The sequence below is a fragment of the Rana temporaria genome, chromosome 3 (genome assembly GCF_905171775.1).
Source record: "Rana temporaria chromosome 3, aRanTem1.1, whole genome shotgun sequence".
NCBI lineage: Eukaryota > Metazoa > Chordata > Amphibia > Anura > Ranidae > Rana > Rana temporaria.
Window position 1 is genome coordinate 430,722,259 of NC_053491.1, and position 18,827 is coordinate 430,741,085.

At 45.1% G+C, this 18,827-nt stretch overlaps 1 protein-coding gene across 1 annotated transcript in view; it reads left to right on the plus strand.

Moving 5' to 3' along the window:
* LOC120933234 (adhesion G protein-coupled receptor E1-like) overlaps positions 1–5,785 on the plus strand; it is a 54,807-nt gene extending 49,022 nt beyond the window's left edge. Inside the window, exons 13-17 of the mRNA XM_040346329.1 lie at positions 405–465; positions 1,849–1,940; positions 3,767–3,935; positions 5,199–5,300; positions 5,388–5,785. Of these exons, the coding sequence (XP_040202263.1) occupies positions 405–465; positions 1,849–1,940; positions 3,767–3,935; positions 5,199–5,300; positions 5,388–5,465 (502 nt within the window). The 3' untranslated portion in view covers positions 5,466–5,785. The remainder of the gene's footprint in view (positions 1–404; positions 466–1,848; positions 1,941–3,766; positions 3,936–5,198; positions 5,301–5,387) is intronic.
* The last annotated feature ends 13,042 nt before the right edge of the window (positions 5,786–18,827 follow it).

The window sequence follows — 18,827 nt, forward strand, 5'->3', positions numbered from 1 at the left end:
CGCTCTTTACACACACTTTTTCATGCTTTCTTAGTTTACACTAATTTTAGGAGTAGCATTGGTACACAGAGTGGTATTTAATTGGCGCCATACCCCTCATTTTCATTCGCAAGAATCCAGGAAGTACCTGAAATGTAAAACAAAAAGTTTGAAACAAGTAAATATGATATACTTTTCTATCTATTTACTAATGCTAGCCGCATGAGGATTAAAAAAAATCAATGTTAATTTGGAGAGTGAAATTCAACTTTTAAACTTTATTCTATGTTTTTTACGATTTGGTTTAATAGAGTATCTCCTTAATTGTTTTTTTTGTTTTTGTTTGTGTATTGTACTGTATTGTTTTTTATGTCCACATAGTTCATTTTACCTTATACCTGAACGGTCTCCTCTTTGCAATCTAGTTGCTGGCTCAGTCTTGGCATTGTTTGGAGTTTCCTTGGTCCAGTCTTTGTTTTTATCATTGTAAGTATAACAGCCTGCATACTTTTTACTATTTGAATTTGCCATACATGTATATCTCCAAGACAGTTGCCTTTTAACACCTAGTAGTATTTTTCTTGATCAGCAGCAAGTAAATGCTGATTAAAACATGATACTTTGTACATGCCTAAAAAAATGTTATCAACCATTATAGGAGGTGAGAGTAGCTATTCTTACTGGTGGAGGAATCACTTTGAGTTTGGATTTTAATCATCACCTGGTGAAGATTCTTGTAATCTGACTTTCTTTGGCACATTTTTTGGAATTCGTTTCACATATTTTGGACTTTATATATATTTTCACTTATATATATTTTTCACTTATATAACCTTATATATATATATACATCTTGTCAGTGTTCAGCTTCCATTATTGGGGAGGGGTTTTATTGGGTTTATTTTTGCACTGATTGCACCCTTGATTTTCCTACTGTATTCTTTGGAAGAATGGTGGAATAGTTATTTCCCCCTCATCATTTGCACTTCCAATTGTCATTGTCCTCTATTCTAGTGATTTATGCCAATATAAGCCAAAGAAAAAAAATATAAAGTTATTTGACTACATAATTTTGGAAATGGTTAATTTGCTTACAATCAACCATGTTCTCACTAAGTTATTTACACCTGTCTTGTGATGCCTAGTACACACAACCGTTTTTTTTGAGGGATAAAAAAACAACGGTTTTCCAGACAGAATTCCTCTCATCCTGCCTTGCATACACACGCTCAGACAAAAGTCCGCCTGTCCAAAGCGCAGTGACGTACAACACGTACGACAGCACTATAATGGGGAAGTTCCATTCCAACGGCACCACCCTTTGGGCTGCTTTTGCTGATCCTTGTGTTAGTAAAAGTTTGGTGAGAGACGATTCGCGCTTTTCATGTGCTGCATTAAACGATGCAATAATTTGCAGCGTGACGAATGTGATATCTCCATTACGAACGCTAGTTTTACCATAAAGAGCGCACCCGTCTCATACTTGATTCTGAGCATGCACAGTTTTTTGCCCGCCGGAAAACCATACAGATGAACGGTTTTCCTGCCAGGAAAAAAGAGATCCTGCTCTCTTTTTTGTCCGGCAGTTTTACCGTTGGAAAAACTGCGATGGAGCATACAGACGGCCAGGATTCCCGATGAAAAGCTCTCATAGCAGTTTTCCCATCAGAAAAAACAATTGTGTGTACGAGGTATCAATGCAATTGGCCATTTAACAGTTACCTAGTGAACACTAAAGAAAACCGTGAGTGCTACTAATGATGGTTATTAGTATTTAATAACATGCAACTTCAGAGTCTTTTCAATATTGATCTTATGATCTCTTAGTATATCATGTAATCTTTATGTTATTAACTTTATCTTCAATAGACAAACACAGTTCTGTTGGTCTTCACTGTTCATCTCCTGAGAAAGAGGCTGGCATCTGTAAATACAAATGTGTCCACTCTGAAGAACACCCGGTAAGTAGATAGTAGAATGAATGAATGGTGAATGATTGATGAATTTGTTTTCCTGGTCTTTGAGGCTGACTCCATCCAGGACACGTGACATATCTAAGGGTTTGTGCTAGCACAAATGTTGGATCACCCACAACATACCATATTGGATCCAGCATGAGGGTCACCTACCAGGACGAGTCTTATTCATTCTACCGGATCATCCACGATTTAACATAAATTTAGACTTCAGTTGCAAAGCAGCAGTGAACAAATTGGTGGAAAGGCTCTTAATAAACAGTTAGAAAGCACCAGGCTTTAACAACACACAATTGGCAGAAGCAGTAAACAGTGTCCAACAATGCTGACTTGCCCACCGCCGCACACACATATACATCGACAACATGGCACGGGCAGGCAAATGGGCGTACCTGTACGTCCCTTTAAATTTGCTGCCCAGTGGGTACGCACGCCGCCGAGTGTGCTCGTGGGTCCAGGGAACTCGATGTTCCAGGGTGGCCCGTGAAGGAGGACTGTACTAAGGTAAAGGAAGCTATTTTACCTTTACAACCCCTTTAAGGAGTCTGTATACAGTGGTACAGTGTTGTGAAATTACTATGATGCCGGGTACACACGAGAGGATTTATCCGCGGATACGGTCCTCCGTACCGTTTCCGCGGATAAATCCTCTGAGGATTTCGATCCGCTGGATTGTACTCACCATCGGATCGAAATCCGCGCCGAATTCACACCGCGGTGACGTGTCGTGCCGTCGCCGCGATGATGAAGTGGCGACGTGCGCGACGCTGTCATATAAGGATATCCACGCATGCGTCGAATCATTACGACGCATGCGAGGGATGGGTTCGGACGGATCGATCCGGTGAGTCTGTACAGACCACCGGATCGATCCGCTGGAGCCGATTCCAGCGGATAGATTTCTTAGCATGCTAAGAAATTTTTATCCGCTGGAAATCGGTCGGCCCGAAATATATCCGCGGATAAATATCCGCTGGATCGTACACACCAGCGGATCTATCCGCTGAAACCGTTCCGCGGATCAATTTCAGCGGATCGATCCTCTCGTGTGTACGGGGCCTCACTCTGCTAGCAGCAGTAGTGTAAAGCCAACCAACGGCCACTCACCAGTTCTGTGTGCACAGCGAACTCCAGTCCAGATATTTGGCAACAGGGGACTTCTCTGGCAGTATCCTCAATGCAATGCGGGTCTCCTATCTGTGTAACCGGCTCTCAATAGGCTAGGTCACGGTCTCTGGCTCAAGGATGATGGCTCTCTCCTTTTACTGCACACAGCAAGGTTGAGATGTGTACTGCCATGGTCCTTCCACAGAAAGAGACTGTCCTTCCTTATTCTGCCCAGCAAAAACTACCTCTGATTCCTCCCTTGTTACCTCCCCTCCTTGAAATTTAAGTCTTTCACCATCTGCTACAATAGTCAAGTCCCTCCAGTGAACTTAGTTTCCCAAAATCCGTCACTGTTATGCGTCAAAGTCTCTCTAGTATTTGTACAGATGGAAGCAGAATGGCACTGGCTAGATCAGCATAGAAGTCCTGTGTAAACACATGGAGCAACTGTAGCATGGTGTCTCTGTAGTTGCTTCTTCCTGGCCAGCTAAGCACCTGGCAACCTTTATATACATAATATGGTATATTTGATATTGCCATAACTGCCTACACAGGCTTCTGAAATCATTGGAAATAAGAGGAGGAAGTAATAGGGGGCGCAAACTCCTATAAGCAGCCTTTCTGACTGCTTCATAAATACCAGCTCTGAACTGTATGGAAGATTGTTGGTCATATTCCCACCTAACTATCTCTCCCACTTACAGGTTGCTGACTTTCAAAGCCGTTGCTCAGCTCTTCATCCTTGGCTGTACCTGGGGTATTGGCTACTTCCAGTTTGGACGTCAAGCTCTGATCTTTTCCTACCTCTTCACTATCTGTAACAGCCTCCAGGGAGCATACATCTTCCTTGTACACTGTCTTCTCAATCAACAGGTATGCTTATATTAATAAAACATGATGTGCAAAGCTAACATTTTCTATATACAACCTTCTCTTAACTTTTCTATTACACACCCTTGGACTCTCTCTTGCTCAACCTCTGCTGGTACACTCCAGGGGGAACTTGACAGTCTCCTTGTCAGCTGAGTAACGGCCCATTACAGGCAGGAACTCACAGTGCCTTAACAGTAGCCCACATGGAGTAACTTTTCCTTTTGTTTCCTTTGTGGTCACTGATCCCAGCACCACCTCTTCAGGCCCTGCCAGCCCACTGGCTGCATCTGCCTCTTTCACCAGCCCTCCTGGCTTCCTCTTCACACCAGGCTGACTCTCAGGAGATCTCTCAGGGAAAGGACTAAAGACTTAAGCCCATCATGTCTTTAAGGGAGACTGGCTACATGTGGCAGTCTCCCCCATTTGTTGGTCCCCACCAGTGTTGAACCACTCATTCTGTCATCTCCTTGCTCCTGTGCCTCCAGGAAATATTCCTCCAATGTGTCTTTGGCAGGATCTCTTTAGCACCCAAGCCCCGGCCCAAAGCATGCCCCCCCCCTCAAGACTAGAAACACATTCATTACCTGAAAGAGAAACAGTTGTGTGGGAGACTTAAAAGAGATAGAAGGATTTGAGGCAGCCTACATCCACAGAAGATCTGTGGTTAGTTCTCCAAGATGGTTGGAACAACCTACCTGCTGAGTTCTTTCACAAACTGTGAGCAAGTGTACCTAGAAACATTTATGCTGTTTGAAGGCAAAGGTTGGTCACACCAAATATTTATTCGATTTGTATTTCTCTTATGTACATGACCAGTGACCAGTATGAGAGAGTGAGAGCGACAACTCCAAATTTAACACGCCTGCTCCCCATTCACACCTGAAACCTTGTAACACTGGCGAGTCATATGAAAAATGGCTAATTGGCCCAATTTGGACATTTTCACTTAGGGGTGTACTCACTTTTGTTGCCAGTGGTTTAGACATTAACGGCTGTGTGTTTAGTTATTTTGAGCAAACGGCAAATTTATACTATTGTACAAGCTGTACACTCACTACTTTACATTGAAGCAAAGTGTAATTTCTTCAGTGTTGTCACATGAAATGATAGAATAAAATATTAAAAAAATTGTGAGGGGGTGTACTCACTTTTGATTCAGATACTGTGGAGATATACTGTATATATACTGTATATACTGGTTAGTGTAAAGATTTATTCATGCTCTTTTTCCTTATAATCACAGTATTTGACTTATTTTTTTAGGTCAGAGAAGCGTACTATAGATTGTTCTATAGCATTTGTGGTCAAAGAAAACAAAAACTGGATATATCCACCACAGGTACCCTTCCATCAGGCTCTAAAGATGTAAGTAAAAATTAAATAAGAGAGGTCATCCTGTATTAAAGAGTGTTCCTCAGTGCACTCACTGACTGTCCTTCTCACTTCCTACAGACAAGTATGTCGGACTTTAAAAGGACTGCAATCAGTACAGAAAATTCTTCAAGGGCGATGAAAGAACAAAGTGTGTAATACCCAATGGAAAATAATGTTGTCCAGAGGTGACGGTTGTGATAATCTGAGGAAAGAAAACGGATATGTATGAAAAGAGATGCAAAGGCAAAACAGGGCTGTTTATGTTCCAGCTTTCATTCTACAGTCTATATACTATATAAAAGAAACAAAGAATACGCTTGGTTGCTTCATTAATCAATGCCAATATATCTGCTGTTGCAGTATTTTTGCTCATATTCTTCTCAGGATTTGTTCAATGTGCGTTCCTAAAGCAGAACTTAAAGCGGAGTCCCGGCCACAATTTCACTTTTTATATATAAATACCCCTGTAATACACAAGCTTAATGTATTCTAGTAAAGTTAGTCTGTAAACTAAGGTCCGTTTTGTTAGGTTGTTACAGCATTTAGACACTTTATAAAATAGAAATTGACTGGGGCCATCTTAAGTGTGGGCATCATGAAGACAGACTGTATGACTTCCTGGATTTCAACCTTGCAGATCTCGAACATGCTCAGTGCTGCACAAGCAGTGTCAGATCAGGTTTCAGCACCTGTGCTGTCCAAGTCACATGATTCTTTGAGACTGGGGAGTGCACAGACTCCTGGAAAGTTACACCCACTACATTCCCAGGAGTCTGTGCGGTGTAGGTTAGGAAGCATTAAGCACCTAGGTGCAGGAAGTGGGAAGATTAACTATTCTGCCTAGCAACAACACTTTGAAGGCATCTAAAAAATAAAAAAAAATTCGGACTAATGACATTTTTTTAAAACTACTGATGTAATGTTATATTTATGGGTGGAACTCCACTTTAACTGTATTTGAGCATCACAAACTGAAAATGGTAATATTGACTCAGGGGGCTGAATACAAATGCACGCAACACTTTTCAGATATTTATTTGTTAAAAAATTGAAAACCATTTATAATTTTCCTTCCAGAGAAGAAAACTTTATAAAATAAGTACATTTATTATACCTTCCTATCTATTTACTAATGCTAGTATCATAAGGAATAAAAATTGTTCATGTTGATTGAGAGAGTTTAGTCCTGCTTTAATTGTGAAGTCACCTTTTGGTTTAAAGGATCTTATATAATGAGAACTATATTGGTTTTCAGTAAATTTTATTCACATTTTCACATTTATGTTTGATATCTGTTTCCTACTGTATATAAAAACTTTGTTTCACAAATAAACATTTATTACAATGCATTTGTGACCATAGCATTACTGGTTTTCTACAGAAAGAATTTAGCAGAAGCTGTTTGCCTTTAAACTCTCTCTCTGATTTAATCTTCATCCAGGAACAAAAAAAAGGAGGGAGGAATCATTGCTTTGACTCATCCACCTGTGTGTAAAACTTCAACTTTTGAGCTATTAAACTCTTTAAGGAACAGGCTTTTGGCAACAAACAAGATTTGTTGTTAGGATTTAAAAAAAAAAAAAAAACAGAAGTCTAGATACCACCTGCTCATCTCGATAGCTGTAATTTTTGTGCATTTGTTTGAGTTAATAAATTAATTCTCAGCAATGAGAGGCGCGGACCATACTCTGGAATTCTTTGTGCGTAGCAAAACTGGGCAAATTTTGTGACCCTGCTTATATTTTTGCAGTTTACCAATTCTTAGATGTGGTGGCTTTTATTCATTTATGTAATACCTTTATCCTAAAGGAAAAAAAAAATGTCTGTGTAACTGCTTAAAAGTGTTAGCAGGAGTTCAGCTTTAATGTGTTAAACAAGTCCATCTAAATCTTCTAGTGTATCTTATGCTACTTTTTCCACATGTTGACAATGCCGCTGTCCAAAGGTGTGTAGGGAGTAGGGATGAGCCGAACACCCCCCTGTTCGGTTCGCACCAGAACCTGCGAACACATCAAATGTTCGTGTGAACTTTAGAACCCCATTAAAGTCTATGGGACTTGAACGTTTGAAATCTAAAGTGCTAATTTTAAAGGCTAATATGCAAGTTATTGTCCTAAAAAGGGTTTGGGGACCTGGGTCCTGCCCTAGGGGACATGTATCAATGACAAAAAAAGTCATTTTTTTGGGGGGGCAGTGAATTTAATAATGCTTAAAGTGAAACATTAAAAGTGAAATATTCCTTTAAATTTCGTACCTAGGGGGGTGTAAAGTATGCCTGTGAAATAGTGCATGTTTCCCGTACTTAGAACTGTCTCTGCACAAAGTGTCATTTCTGAAGGAAAAAAAGTCATTAAAAAATGACTCGCGGCAATAATGAATTGTCGGCTCCCGGCAATTCAGAGAGAATTCATTCATAAGAAAAAAAAAAAAACGTGGGGGTCCCCTCCTGAACCATACCAGGCCACATGCCCTCAACATGGGGAGGATGTCCCCATGTTGATGGGGACAAGGGCCTCATCCCCACAACCCTGGCCGGTGGTTGTGGGGGTCTGCGGGCGGGGGGGCTTATCAGAATCTGTAAGACCCCTTTAACAAAGGGGACCCCCAGATCCTGCCCCCCATGTGAATTGGTAATGGGGTACATAGTACCCCTACCATTTCACTAAGGAAGTGTAAAGCATTGTAAAAAAACACACGCACCGTGGAAAAAAGTAATTTATAAAAAAAAAAAAAAAACAGCAGTGGTAATCCACTCTCGATCCCCGCTCCAACGTTGTCGGTATCCAGAGACGGGTGATCTCCTGTCCAGCGATGAGAAGATCATCCAGGTCCGGGATCCAGAGCGCAGCATCGCCGGCCGCCTGTCTCCACCGGAGACAGCCTGGCGAATGACGCGGCTGGAGCTAATGACATTTCTTATATAGGTGAGGCGGGGCCACCGGCAGAGAGGAGATCACCCGTCGCTGGATACCGACAACATTGGAGCGGGGATCGAGAGTGGATTACCACCGCTGGATTTTTTTTATTTTATTTTTAATAAAGGACTTTTTTCCACGGTGTACCTGGTACAGAGCAGAGCCTGGCGTGCAGGGAATGGCAACTCTTGCTCCTCTGACTCCGGAACCCCTGGTAGAGCAGACAGGGAGCGCTAGAGTTCAGAGTCGCACAAGCGCCAGGAAGGTGCCGTGCAGGTCTGCGGTGGTCTCCTGAAGACTCCAAAGATGCTGTGCAGGAACTGCAGAGATGCTGGAGGGTAAGACAGCAGACAACAGGAGCTTGGTGCAGATGGCTGGAACAGGCAGCAGGTGGGAGGTGCACTGTAGTACAGATGCTGGCAGAGTCAGGCAGGCCGGGTCAAACACAGGCAGGCGGATCAGGTACAGAGGGGAAGCCAAAGCAGAGTCGTAGTCCAAGCCGGATCAGTAACAGGCGGGCAGCAGACCGTTTGGAAGGAGGAGGCGGAAGCAAAGTCAGACGAGCCGAAGGTCAGGGCAGGCGGAGAACAGCAGGGTCAATGGCAAGCCAAGGTCACAGGAAACAGAAGCCAATCAGGTAACAGGTATCAGGTAGGGTAAGCAGGAACGCTGTTGACTGAGCAGCAAGGGGCTATGGGAAGAGCCCCATTAAATAGCCTAAGTGGCGCCAAAATGGCGTCAGCATGTGCCCGCGCGCCGCTACCGCTATTGCGCGTGCCCGCGCGCGCCGCTATTGCGCGCACCCGTGCGCGCCGACGTGCCGCGAACGCGCGCTCCCGTGCGTGCTAATGCGCTATTGCCGCTATTGCGCGCCGGTGCGCGATTAGCGCCACCTAGTGGTCTACCAAGTCCATGACAGTGTGTGTGTATCTGTGTGTGTTTTTACAATTCTTTACACTTCCTTAGTGAAATGGTAGAGGTACAATGTACCCTATTACCAATTCACATAGGGGTGGGCCAGGATCTGGGGGTCCCCTTTGTTCCAGATTCTGATAAGCCCCCCGCTCGCAGACCCCCACAACCAACGGCCAGGGTTGTGGGGATGAGGCCCTTGTCCCCATCAACATGGGGACATCCTCCCCATGTTGAGGGCATGTGGCCTGGTATGGTTCAGGAGGGGGGGTGCTCTCTCGTCCCCCCCTCTGTTCTGCGGCCGGCCAGGTTACATGCTCGAATAAGGGGTCTGGTGTGGATTTTTGGGAGAACTCCACGCCATTTTTTTTTTTATTTGGAGTGGAGTTCACCTTAAAATCCACACCAGACCTGAAGGGTCTGGAATTGACACTTGGGGGGGAACCCCATGTCATTTTTTTTTTTAAATTGACGCTGGAGTTCCCCTTAATATCCAGACCTGAATTAAATTTGGGAGGAGCCCCACGCTTTTTTTTTATTTTTTATGAATGAATTGTCTTTGAATTGCCGGGAGCCGACAATTCATTATAGCCGCGAGTCATTTTTAAATGACTTTTTTTCCTTCAGAAATGACACTTGTGCAGAGACAGTTCTAAGTACGGGAAGCATGTGCTATTTCACAGGCATACTTTACACCCCCCCAGGTATGAAATTTAAAGGAATATTTCACTTTTATTGTTTCACTTTAAGCATTAATAAATTCACTGCTCCCGAAAAAACGGCCATTTTTCAAACTTTTTTTTTGCATTGATACATGTCCCCTGGGGCAGGTCCCAGGTCCACAAACACTTTTTAGGACAATAACTTGCATATTAGCCTTTAAAATTAGCACTTTAGATTTCTCCAATAGACTTTAACAGGGTGTTCCTGTGGCTTTTCTATTTCCCACGAACACCCCAAATTGTTCGTTGTTCGCCGAACAGGCGAACAGGCAATGTTGGAGTGGAACATGAGTTAGACTCGAACTCGAAGCTCGTCCCTAGTAGGGAGCTTATTCCCTCTACTGTCTGTATTTTTATGTAGCACCACCACTGTAGGAGCTGCTGGTTAGTTTTTGGGTCTGCCGCTACCCCACTGTTCACCATGTTGGCTCAAAGTCTAGGGTTAAGAAATTACATAGAACACGGTGGCTTGTCACTGAGTCTTTTCCAATGCTTTTTATTAAACACAACGTTAGCAGAAGAGGGATGGAGGATTAAGAGAATTCAGGTACCTTGTGCAGATCACTGAAAAACTTTAGATCCTGGATACAGGTACACTTGCTGTCACTGGATCTTGCTCACCCAGATAAGCCTCTCTCACCGGCCTAGCAGCCGGGATGATTCACGAACAACAAAAAAAAGAGAAGTCTCTGCCACAGACTTGGTAGTGATAGTAACTGTTGAACAATCCTCTGCCACAGGATTTAGCAATCAGAATTTCCCAAAGCGAACACAACTGCACAGTATAATGAAGTCCTTTAAGCCGACCCGGCAATGCTGTGAGGTGAATTGGTTAGGATGCATCCTCCAATTAAGGCACCAGGCTCCTCTCGAGATACCAGCCTTCCGCTGTGTCCTCTCCAAGATGAGTCCCCCCCTGATTCCTTCAATTGCTCAGCTTCTTCCCGCAGGACAGACAGCACAGGACCACCCTCAAACCAGTAGGCCCCAAATAGCTTCTGGGCTTACCACCAGTAACGAAGCCTCGAGCGAGCTGTCACATACTTTAGGCCAGAGTGGCCACAAGGTGAGAGAGAGAAAAGAATGGCGTCCGCCCCTTAAGTACCCTCGTCCAGCAAGCCCAGTGGTAACAACCTCCAACTAGGTAGCTTCTGGGAAAGAACACCCAAGTTCTGCGGTTGCAGCAGTGTTTGTTGGGAGCCCGTGGGGTCTGGTGGGTGGGGATTTGGATGTATACCCCATTTTAAAGCTGGCCACACCCAGTCTATTCCTTTCTCATGAGAAAAATTTAGCTAAAAAGTGTTTTTACTCCAGCGGAGAAAACTTATTTGGGGTTAATATAAGTACTTTTTTTTTTACGCATGTACTGTATATGATATTCATAGATGTACGGGGAAACAATGTCACAGGCTACCTGTAAGACAGAGTTTGGGAAGTTTATTTTTAAAGCTAATTGATTAGAGGTCGACCGATATATCAGCCGGCCGATATAACGGCTGATATTTGGCCATTTTGGAGAAATAGGCATCTGCTGATTATTATCCAATTAGGCCGATATTGAACACTGGCCGCACCTCTGCCAGCAGAGTGTGGAGGAGGGAGGAGGAACGTGGGGTTCCTCCTCTCTTCTCCACACTCTGTTGGCAGAGCAGCGCCGCGGTGTGTGAAACTGTATGGAGAGATAGAGGAGCTGTCAAAATTGAGGTTGGATGTGGGCGGGACCCGGGTGGGTGGGACCATGCTATCCATCACAAGCCAATGTGATGGGATATGGGCAAGCCGCTAGGTGTATGTGGCCCACCCCCTTCTTAAACAGCCCAATCATTGGCTGGATAGCTGCTGGGTCCCGCTCACCCTGGGTCCCACCCACCTCCGACATCACGCTGAATTTGTCAGCTCGTCTCTCTCTCTCCATACAGTTTCACACACCGCGGCACTGCAGAGAGCATTCCGTTTCACACAGTTATGGCTGTGAAACCTGTCAGTGTCAACCAGTGACACCTGTCAAATCCACCTGCCAGTGCCAATCAGTGCCACCTGCCAGTGCCAATCAGTGCAACCTGTAAGTGCCACCTGCCAGTGCCAATTAGTGCCAGCCAGTGCCAATTAGTGCCACTTGCCAGTGTCAATTAGTGCCACCTGCCAACCAGTGCCACCTGTCAGTGTCACCTATCAGTGTCACCTACCAGTGCCAATCAGTGCCACCTGTCAGTGCCACCTGCCAGTGCCAATCAGTGCCATCTGCCAGTGCCACCTGCCAGTACCAATTAGAGCCAGCCAGTACCACCTGCCAGTGCCAATTAGTGACACTTGCCAGTGCCAATTAGTGACACCTGCCAACCAGTGCCACCTGTCAGTGCCACCTGTCAGTGCCACCTGCCAGAGCCAATCAGTGCCATCTGCCAGTGCCACCTGCCAGGGCCAATTGGTGCCAGCCAGGGCATCATATATCGGCCGCCCGATTTCTAAATATCGGCCAGAGAAAAACCCATTTCGGTCGACCTCTATAATTGATTGCCTATATACAGTGCCTTGCAAAAGTATTCTCCCCCTTGGCTTTTTACCTATTTTGTTACATTGCAGCCTTTAGTTCAATGTTTTTTTAATCTGAATTTTATATAGTCCTGATCAAAAGTTTAAGACCACTCGAAAAATGGCAAAAAAATGTATTTTACATTGTTGGATCTTAACAAGGTTCCAAGTAGAGCTTCAACATGCAACAAGAAGAAATGAGAGTGAGACAAAACATTTTTTGAGCATTCAATTAATTGAAAATAACGATTAAACTGAAACAGGCTGTTTTTCAGCTGATCAAAAGTTTAGGACCACTTGCCTTTAACTGCTTGCCGACCAGCCGCCGCAGTTATACGGTGGCAGGTCGGCTCCCCTGCGCGAGAGCCCGTAGCTATACATTGGCTCTCCCGCAGGCCACTAGGGGCGCGTGTGCATTCCCGGCAGGCGCGATCGCCACCGGGCACACGCGATCGCTCGTTACAGAGCGAGTACCGGGAGCTGTGTGTGTAAACACACAGCTCCCGGTCCTGTCAGGGAGAGAAATGCTGATCTTTTGTTCATACAATGTATGAACAGAAGATCAGCCATTTCCCCATGTCAGTCCACCCCCCCCCCCTACAGTTAGAACACACCCAGGGAACATACTTAAAGGAGTTGTAAAGGAAAAAAAAAATGTCTGAAATTACTGTTTACAGGGTATGGAGACATAATAGTTACCGTATTTTTCGCTCTATAAGACGCACCTGACCATAAGACGCACCTTTTAGAGGAGGAAAACAAGAAAAATATATTCTGAACCAAATGGTGTACTAAAATATTTGCTGTGGACATGGACATGGACAGGGGCTGCGGACAGGGACAGGGGCTGCGGACATGGACAGGGGCTGCGGACATGGACAGGGGCTGCGGACAGGGACAGGGGCTGCGGACATGGACAGGGACAGGGGCTGCGGACAGGGACAGGGGCTGTGGACATGTACAGGGACAGGGGCTGCAGACATGGACAGGGACAGGGGCTGCAGACATGGACAGGGACAGAGGCTGCGGACATGGACAGGGACAGGGGCTGCGGACATGGACAGGGGCTGTGGGCATGGACAGGGGCTGCAGACATGGACAGGGGCTGCGGACATTGACAGGGGCTGCGGACATGGACAGGGGCTGCGGACATGGACAGGGGCTGCGGACATGGACAGGGACAGGGGCTGCGGACATGGACAGGGACAGGGGCTGCGGACATGGACATGGGCTGCAGACATGGACAGGGGCTGCGGACATGGACGGGGCTGCGGACATGGACAGGGACTGCGGCTGCGGACATGGACAGGGGCTGCGGACATGGACAGGGACAGGGGCTGCGGACATGGACAGGGGCTGCGGACATGGACAGGGGCTGCGGACATGGACAGGGACTGCGGACATGGACAGGGGCTGCGGACATGGACAGGGACAGGGGCTGCGGACATGGACAGGGGCTGCGGACATGGACATGGGCTGCAGACATGGACAGGGGCTGCGGACATGGACGGGGCTGCAGACATGGACAGGGACTGCGGCTGCGGACATGGGCTGCGGACATGGACAGGGACAGGGGCTGCGGACATGGACAGGGGCTGCGGACAGGGACAGGGGCTGCGGACATGGACAGGGACAGGGGCTGCGGACATGGACAGGGGCTGTGGACACAGACAGGGGCTGCGGAAATGGACAGGGGCTGTGGACATAGACGGGGGCTGCGGACTTGGACAGGGACAGGGGCTGCAGACAGGGACAGGGACAGGAACTGCAGACATGGACAGGGACAGGGGCTGCAGACATGGACAGGGACAGGGGCTGCAGACATGGACAGGGACAGGGGCTGCAGACATGGACAGGGACAGGGGCTATGGACAGGGACAGGGGCTATGGACATAGTGAGCATCCTTCTTCTAATACATTTGCCGGTCAGTGCTTGCTGCTTACTTGTTATTTCACTGAGCCTGTGACTGTACCTCCGACGTCAAGACCGACCACCCGAGCATAGCCGAGAACAGCCGAAGTGAGCTGAGCAGGGAAGAGCACAGCCGAAGTGAACAGAGCGGGGACCGCCCCCTTCCCCCTGAGTATGGCCGAGCCCAGCTGAGCAGGGACCGCCCCTCTTTCCGAGCAGCATTTCCGAGCCCAGCTGAGCAGGGACCACCCCCTCCTGTCCGAGGAAAGCCGAGCCCAGGTAAATGGGACCGCCCCAGGACATTTACTGCATGCGGTATAATGGAGGACTCTGTGCGGCCGTCGGGAATACATGGGGGGAATTTTTTGTGCGGGGGGCGGCTTTCTTGCACAGTGGTGGGGGGGAGTTACCAGCGGTGGCGGGGGTGGGGTTCGGCAGTGGCACGGGGTGTCGCTATATTTTAGTTTATAACACAAAAACGAAAAACCGCAGAGGTGATCTAATACCACCAAAAGAAAGCTCTATATGTGGGGAAAAAATGACGCCAATTTTGTTTGGGAGCCACGTCGCACGACCGCGCAATTGTCGGTTAAAGCGAGGCAGTGACAAATCGCAAAAAGTGCTCTGGTCTTTGACCAGCAATATGGTCCGGGGGTTAAGTGGTTAAAAGGCCAAATCTGTGCAAAGATGTGGATTCATTGTCATTTTCTGTCAGGTAGTCACACGTTGTGATGGCAAAGGCAAAAAAACTCTCCCTTTTTGAACGTGGTCGGGTTGCTGAACTGCATAAGCAGAGTCTCTCATCAAGACACTGGACGATCCTCGACTCAAATTAAGGCCCTTACTGGTGCTGACTGCAGTCCCATAACCATCAGACGGCATCTGAGACTGAAGGGCTTCAAAAACAAAAAACGTCTTCAAAAACCTTGTCTCCTTGAACGCCACAAAACTGCTCGTTTGGACTTTGCAAGAGAGCACCAAACATGGGACATTCAAAGGTGGAAGAAAGTTTTATTCTCTGATGAGAAAAAAATTAACCTTGATGATCCTGATGGTTTCCAACGTTACTGGCATGACAAGCAGATCCCACCTGAGATGTTTTCTACGCGCCACAGTGGAGAGGCGCCATAATGGTCTGGGGTGCTTTTTCCTTCAGTGGAACAATAGAGCTTCAGTAAGTGCAGGGGCGTCAAACGGCCACTGGCTATGTCCAGATGTTGCAGAGAGCATTCCTCATGACTGAGGGCCCTCGTCTGTGTGGTAACGATTGGGTTTTTCAACAGGACAACTCTACAGTACACAATGCCTGCAGGACAAGGGACTTCTTCCAGGAGAATAACATCACTCTTTTGACCCATCCTGCGTGTTGCCCTGATCTAAATCCAATGGAGAACCTTTGGGATGGATGCAAGGGAAGTTTACAAAAATGGACAACAGTTCCAGACAGTAGATGGCCTTCGTGCGGCTGTCTTCACCACTTGGAGAAATGTTTCCACTCACCTCATGGAAACGCTTGCATCAAGCATGCCGAAACAAATTTTTGAAGTGATCAACAATAACGGCGGAGCTACTCATTACTGAGTTCATGTTTGGAAGTTCGATTTCTGTTTTGGGGGGGTTTAGTTTTTTTTTGGAGGTGTGGTCCTAAACTTTTGATCAGCTGAAAAACAGCCTGTTTCAGTTTATTCGTTGTTTTCATTAAATTAAATGCTCAAAAAATGTTTTGTCTCACTCTCATTTCTTCTTGTTGCATGTTGAAGCTCTACTTGGAACCTTGTTAAAATCCAACAATGTAAAATATGATTTTTTGCCATTTTTCAAGTGGTCTTAAACTTTTGAGACTTCCAAAATGTATGGAGAAAAGTGCTCTGGTCTGATGAGACTAAAATTTAACTTTTTGGCCATCAAAGAAAACTCTATGTCTGGGGGAAAACCCAACACATCACCCAAAGAACACCATCCCATTCAGCAGTCGGGACTGGGAAATTGGTCAGGGTTGAGGGAAAGATGGATGGTGCTAAATACAGGGATATTCTTGAGCAAAACCTGTACCACTATGTGTGTAATTTGAGGCTAGGATGGAGGTTCACCTTCCAGCAGGACAATGACCACAAACACACTGCTAAAGCAACACTTGAGTGGTTTAAGGGGAAGCATGTAAATGTGTTGGAATGGCCTAGTCAAAGCCCAGACCTCAATCCAATAGAAAATCTGTGGTCAGACTTAAAGATTGCTGTTCACAAGCACAAACCATCCAAGGATGAAGGAGCTGGAGCAGTTTTGCAAGGAGGAATGGGCAAAAATCCCAGTGGTAAGATGTGGCAAGCTCATAGAGACTTATCCAAAGCGACTTGGAGCTGTGATAGCCGCAAAAGGTGGCTCTACAAAGTATTGACTACAAAGTATTGACTAGGGGGGTGAATAGTTATAAAAAAGAGAGATGCAAAAAACGGGGCCTATATTGCACTTCCGGCGCCAAGGAACAATGTATCAACTATTTCAAAGTGAAAGGTGAAATGTTGTATACTAATCAAGAAAAGTAAAGGAGATACCAGTAATGAAAGGTGGTATTGCCCTCAGAGCAGCTATTTAAATTAAATGGAGGGGACCATTTAAAAGAATAAAACAAAGTATCTATGTGTTCTGTGAACTGGTGTTCAAAAGATAAAACAGCACTGTGAGTTGGTGTATTTCCATCTCAATAGGTGTAAGTAATACAAGAGGTCAGTGATGATGTGATAGGTGATCTAGAACGGGGTGTTAGTGCACCATACACCAAATAAAAGATACACCTCAAAAAAGTGGATTGCTCCCCCTTCTGGGGTGCAGGCTTACCACAGCAAAGAACAACAAGTGTTTCTTTGCACTCACACCATCCGATGGTCCTCCAGATATTGTCAGGATTAACTCTCAGCAGAGGTACATATAAAACAAATAAACAGACCAAACATAGTGTGATATTGCCTTAAATGTGACCCCAGATAAGTTAGGTATAAACCCACTAGTAATGCCCGTACAATATGACAATTGTGAATGAACGTGTACACAAAAAGTTTTCACCACTGTCACCGCTGTTTCCCATGCACAGGAGCCGCGCGCGTGCTGTGATGCTGGTATGGTAATCCTAGCTGTGGTTGGTAGTCAGTGGAACGCAGATTGTGATCCTTGTAGCGCCGTTGTACACAGCGCTGTCACTTTCCCTTTATACTCGCACAACAGCAGGCTATTGGATGAGAGCATTCCGTCCACCGGTTATGATTGGTGCAACTAGAACCGGATGGGCAAATGGACGTCAGCCATTGTTGTATGGAGTTTTAAAAGGGGATGTGAAACGGATAATACTACTGCACTTTAATGTAATCGAAAAAACGTAGCAAAATAAACCAACATTATGCTTGTCCTCTAATACGGGAAAGATCTTTGATCTATACAAGCAATGGCGTGAAAAAAATAACTTTAATAAGGAATGTTTAAAATACACTGATAGTGTTTTTTGTGTAACAAACACATACGGACTTGCGCCCAATCACAGATAGTGTGGGCGTGTTTTGAGTTCTCATATAGTTAGTGTTTCTATAAGTGGTAAACTTATCAGATCCTGAGAACAGGGATTTTGATATACAGGAGATAGGTGTGTGCTGGCTTCATTACATAACACCCAAGATACAGAATAGATTATATGATTTAGACGGTATTCAGGTCGTGACAGTTTTGTAAAAACCGAATATAAAAAATATGTATATGTGCGTGTATAACCGCAATGGTCATAAAAAGTAGATAAGCCAAAAATGTACAGTCACGCACGTCAAATTTGTCAAAAATAGGGTAGGCTAAAAAACTATATATATATATATATATATATATATATATATATATATATATATAAAGTGGTATTAAAACCCATATATATATAAAAGCACCCCCCATAGTGACATGTGCATATAGATAAAATATATTATATATAATATAAAATTATATAAAAAATTATATAAAAAATTATATAAAAATATAAAAAATGTATAAAAACGTATATGTAAATATGTTTCAGTGCTTAAGGAAACACAAGACAAGAAACAGAGAGATCAACCTACTGATTCATTATAGGTGGTTACTTTATTTATTTATTTTTAAAAGGGGGGCATTACTGTGTGTCACAGAGCTGGATGGTGAACACAACAGTTGGCTAGGGGCACAAAGGGGATGATGTATACTCAGGAAGTTGAGAGGAGGAAATTGGTAGTAAGGCTATGTGAGGGCAAAGAGGCAGCTTAAGGATATGGTTAGGGATATGGTTTAATAGTCACTAACAAAACAATTTATGTCGAGATCGACATTTAACCCTTTTGGTACCAAAGTGTCAGCCGTGTATATCCATTCGGTTTCGCGTTTGGATAGTTCTCTCACATAATTGCATCCTCTCCATGTGGGTCCGATATGGTCTATCCCCCAGAACTTAAGGCCGGCAGGATTGCAATGGTGATGTAACTTAAAATGTAGTGATACGTTGTGATTTTTGTATCCTAAT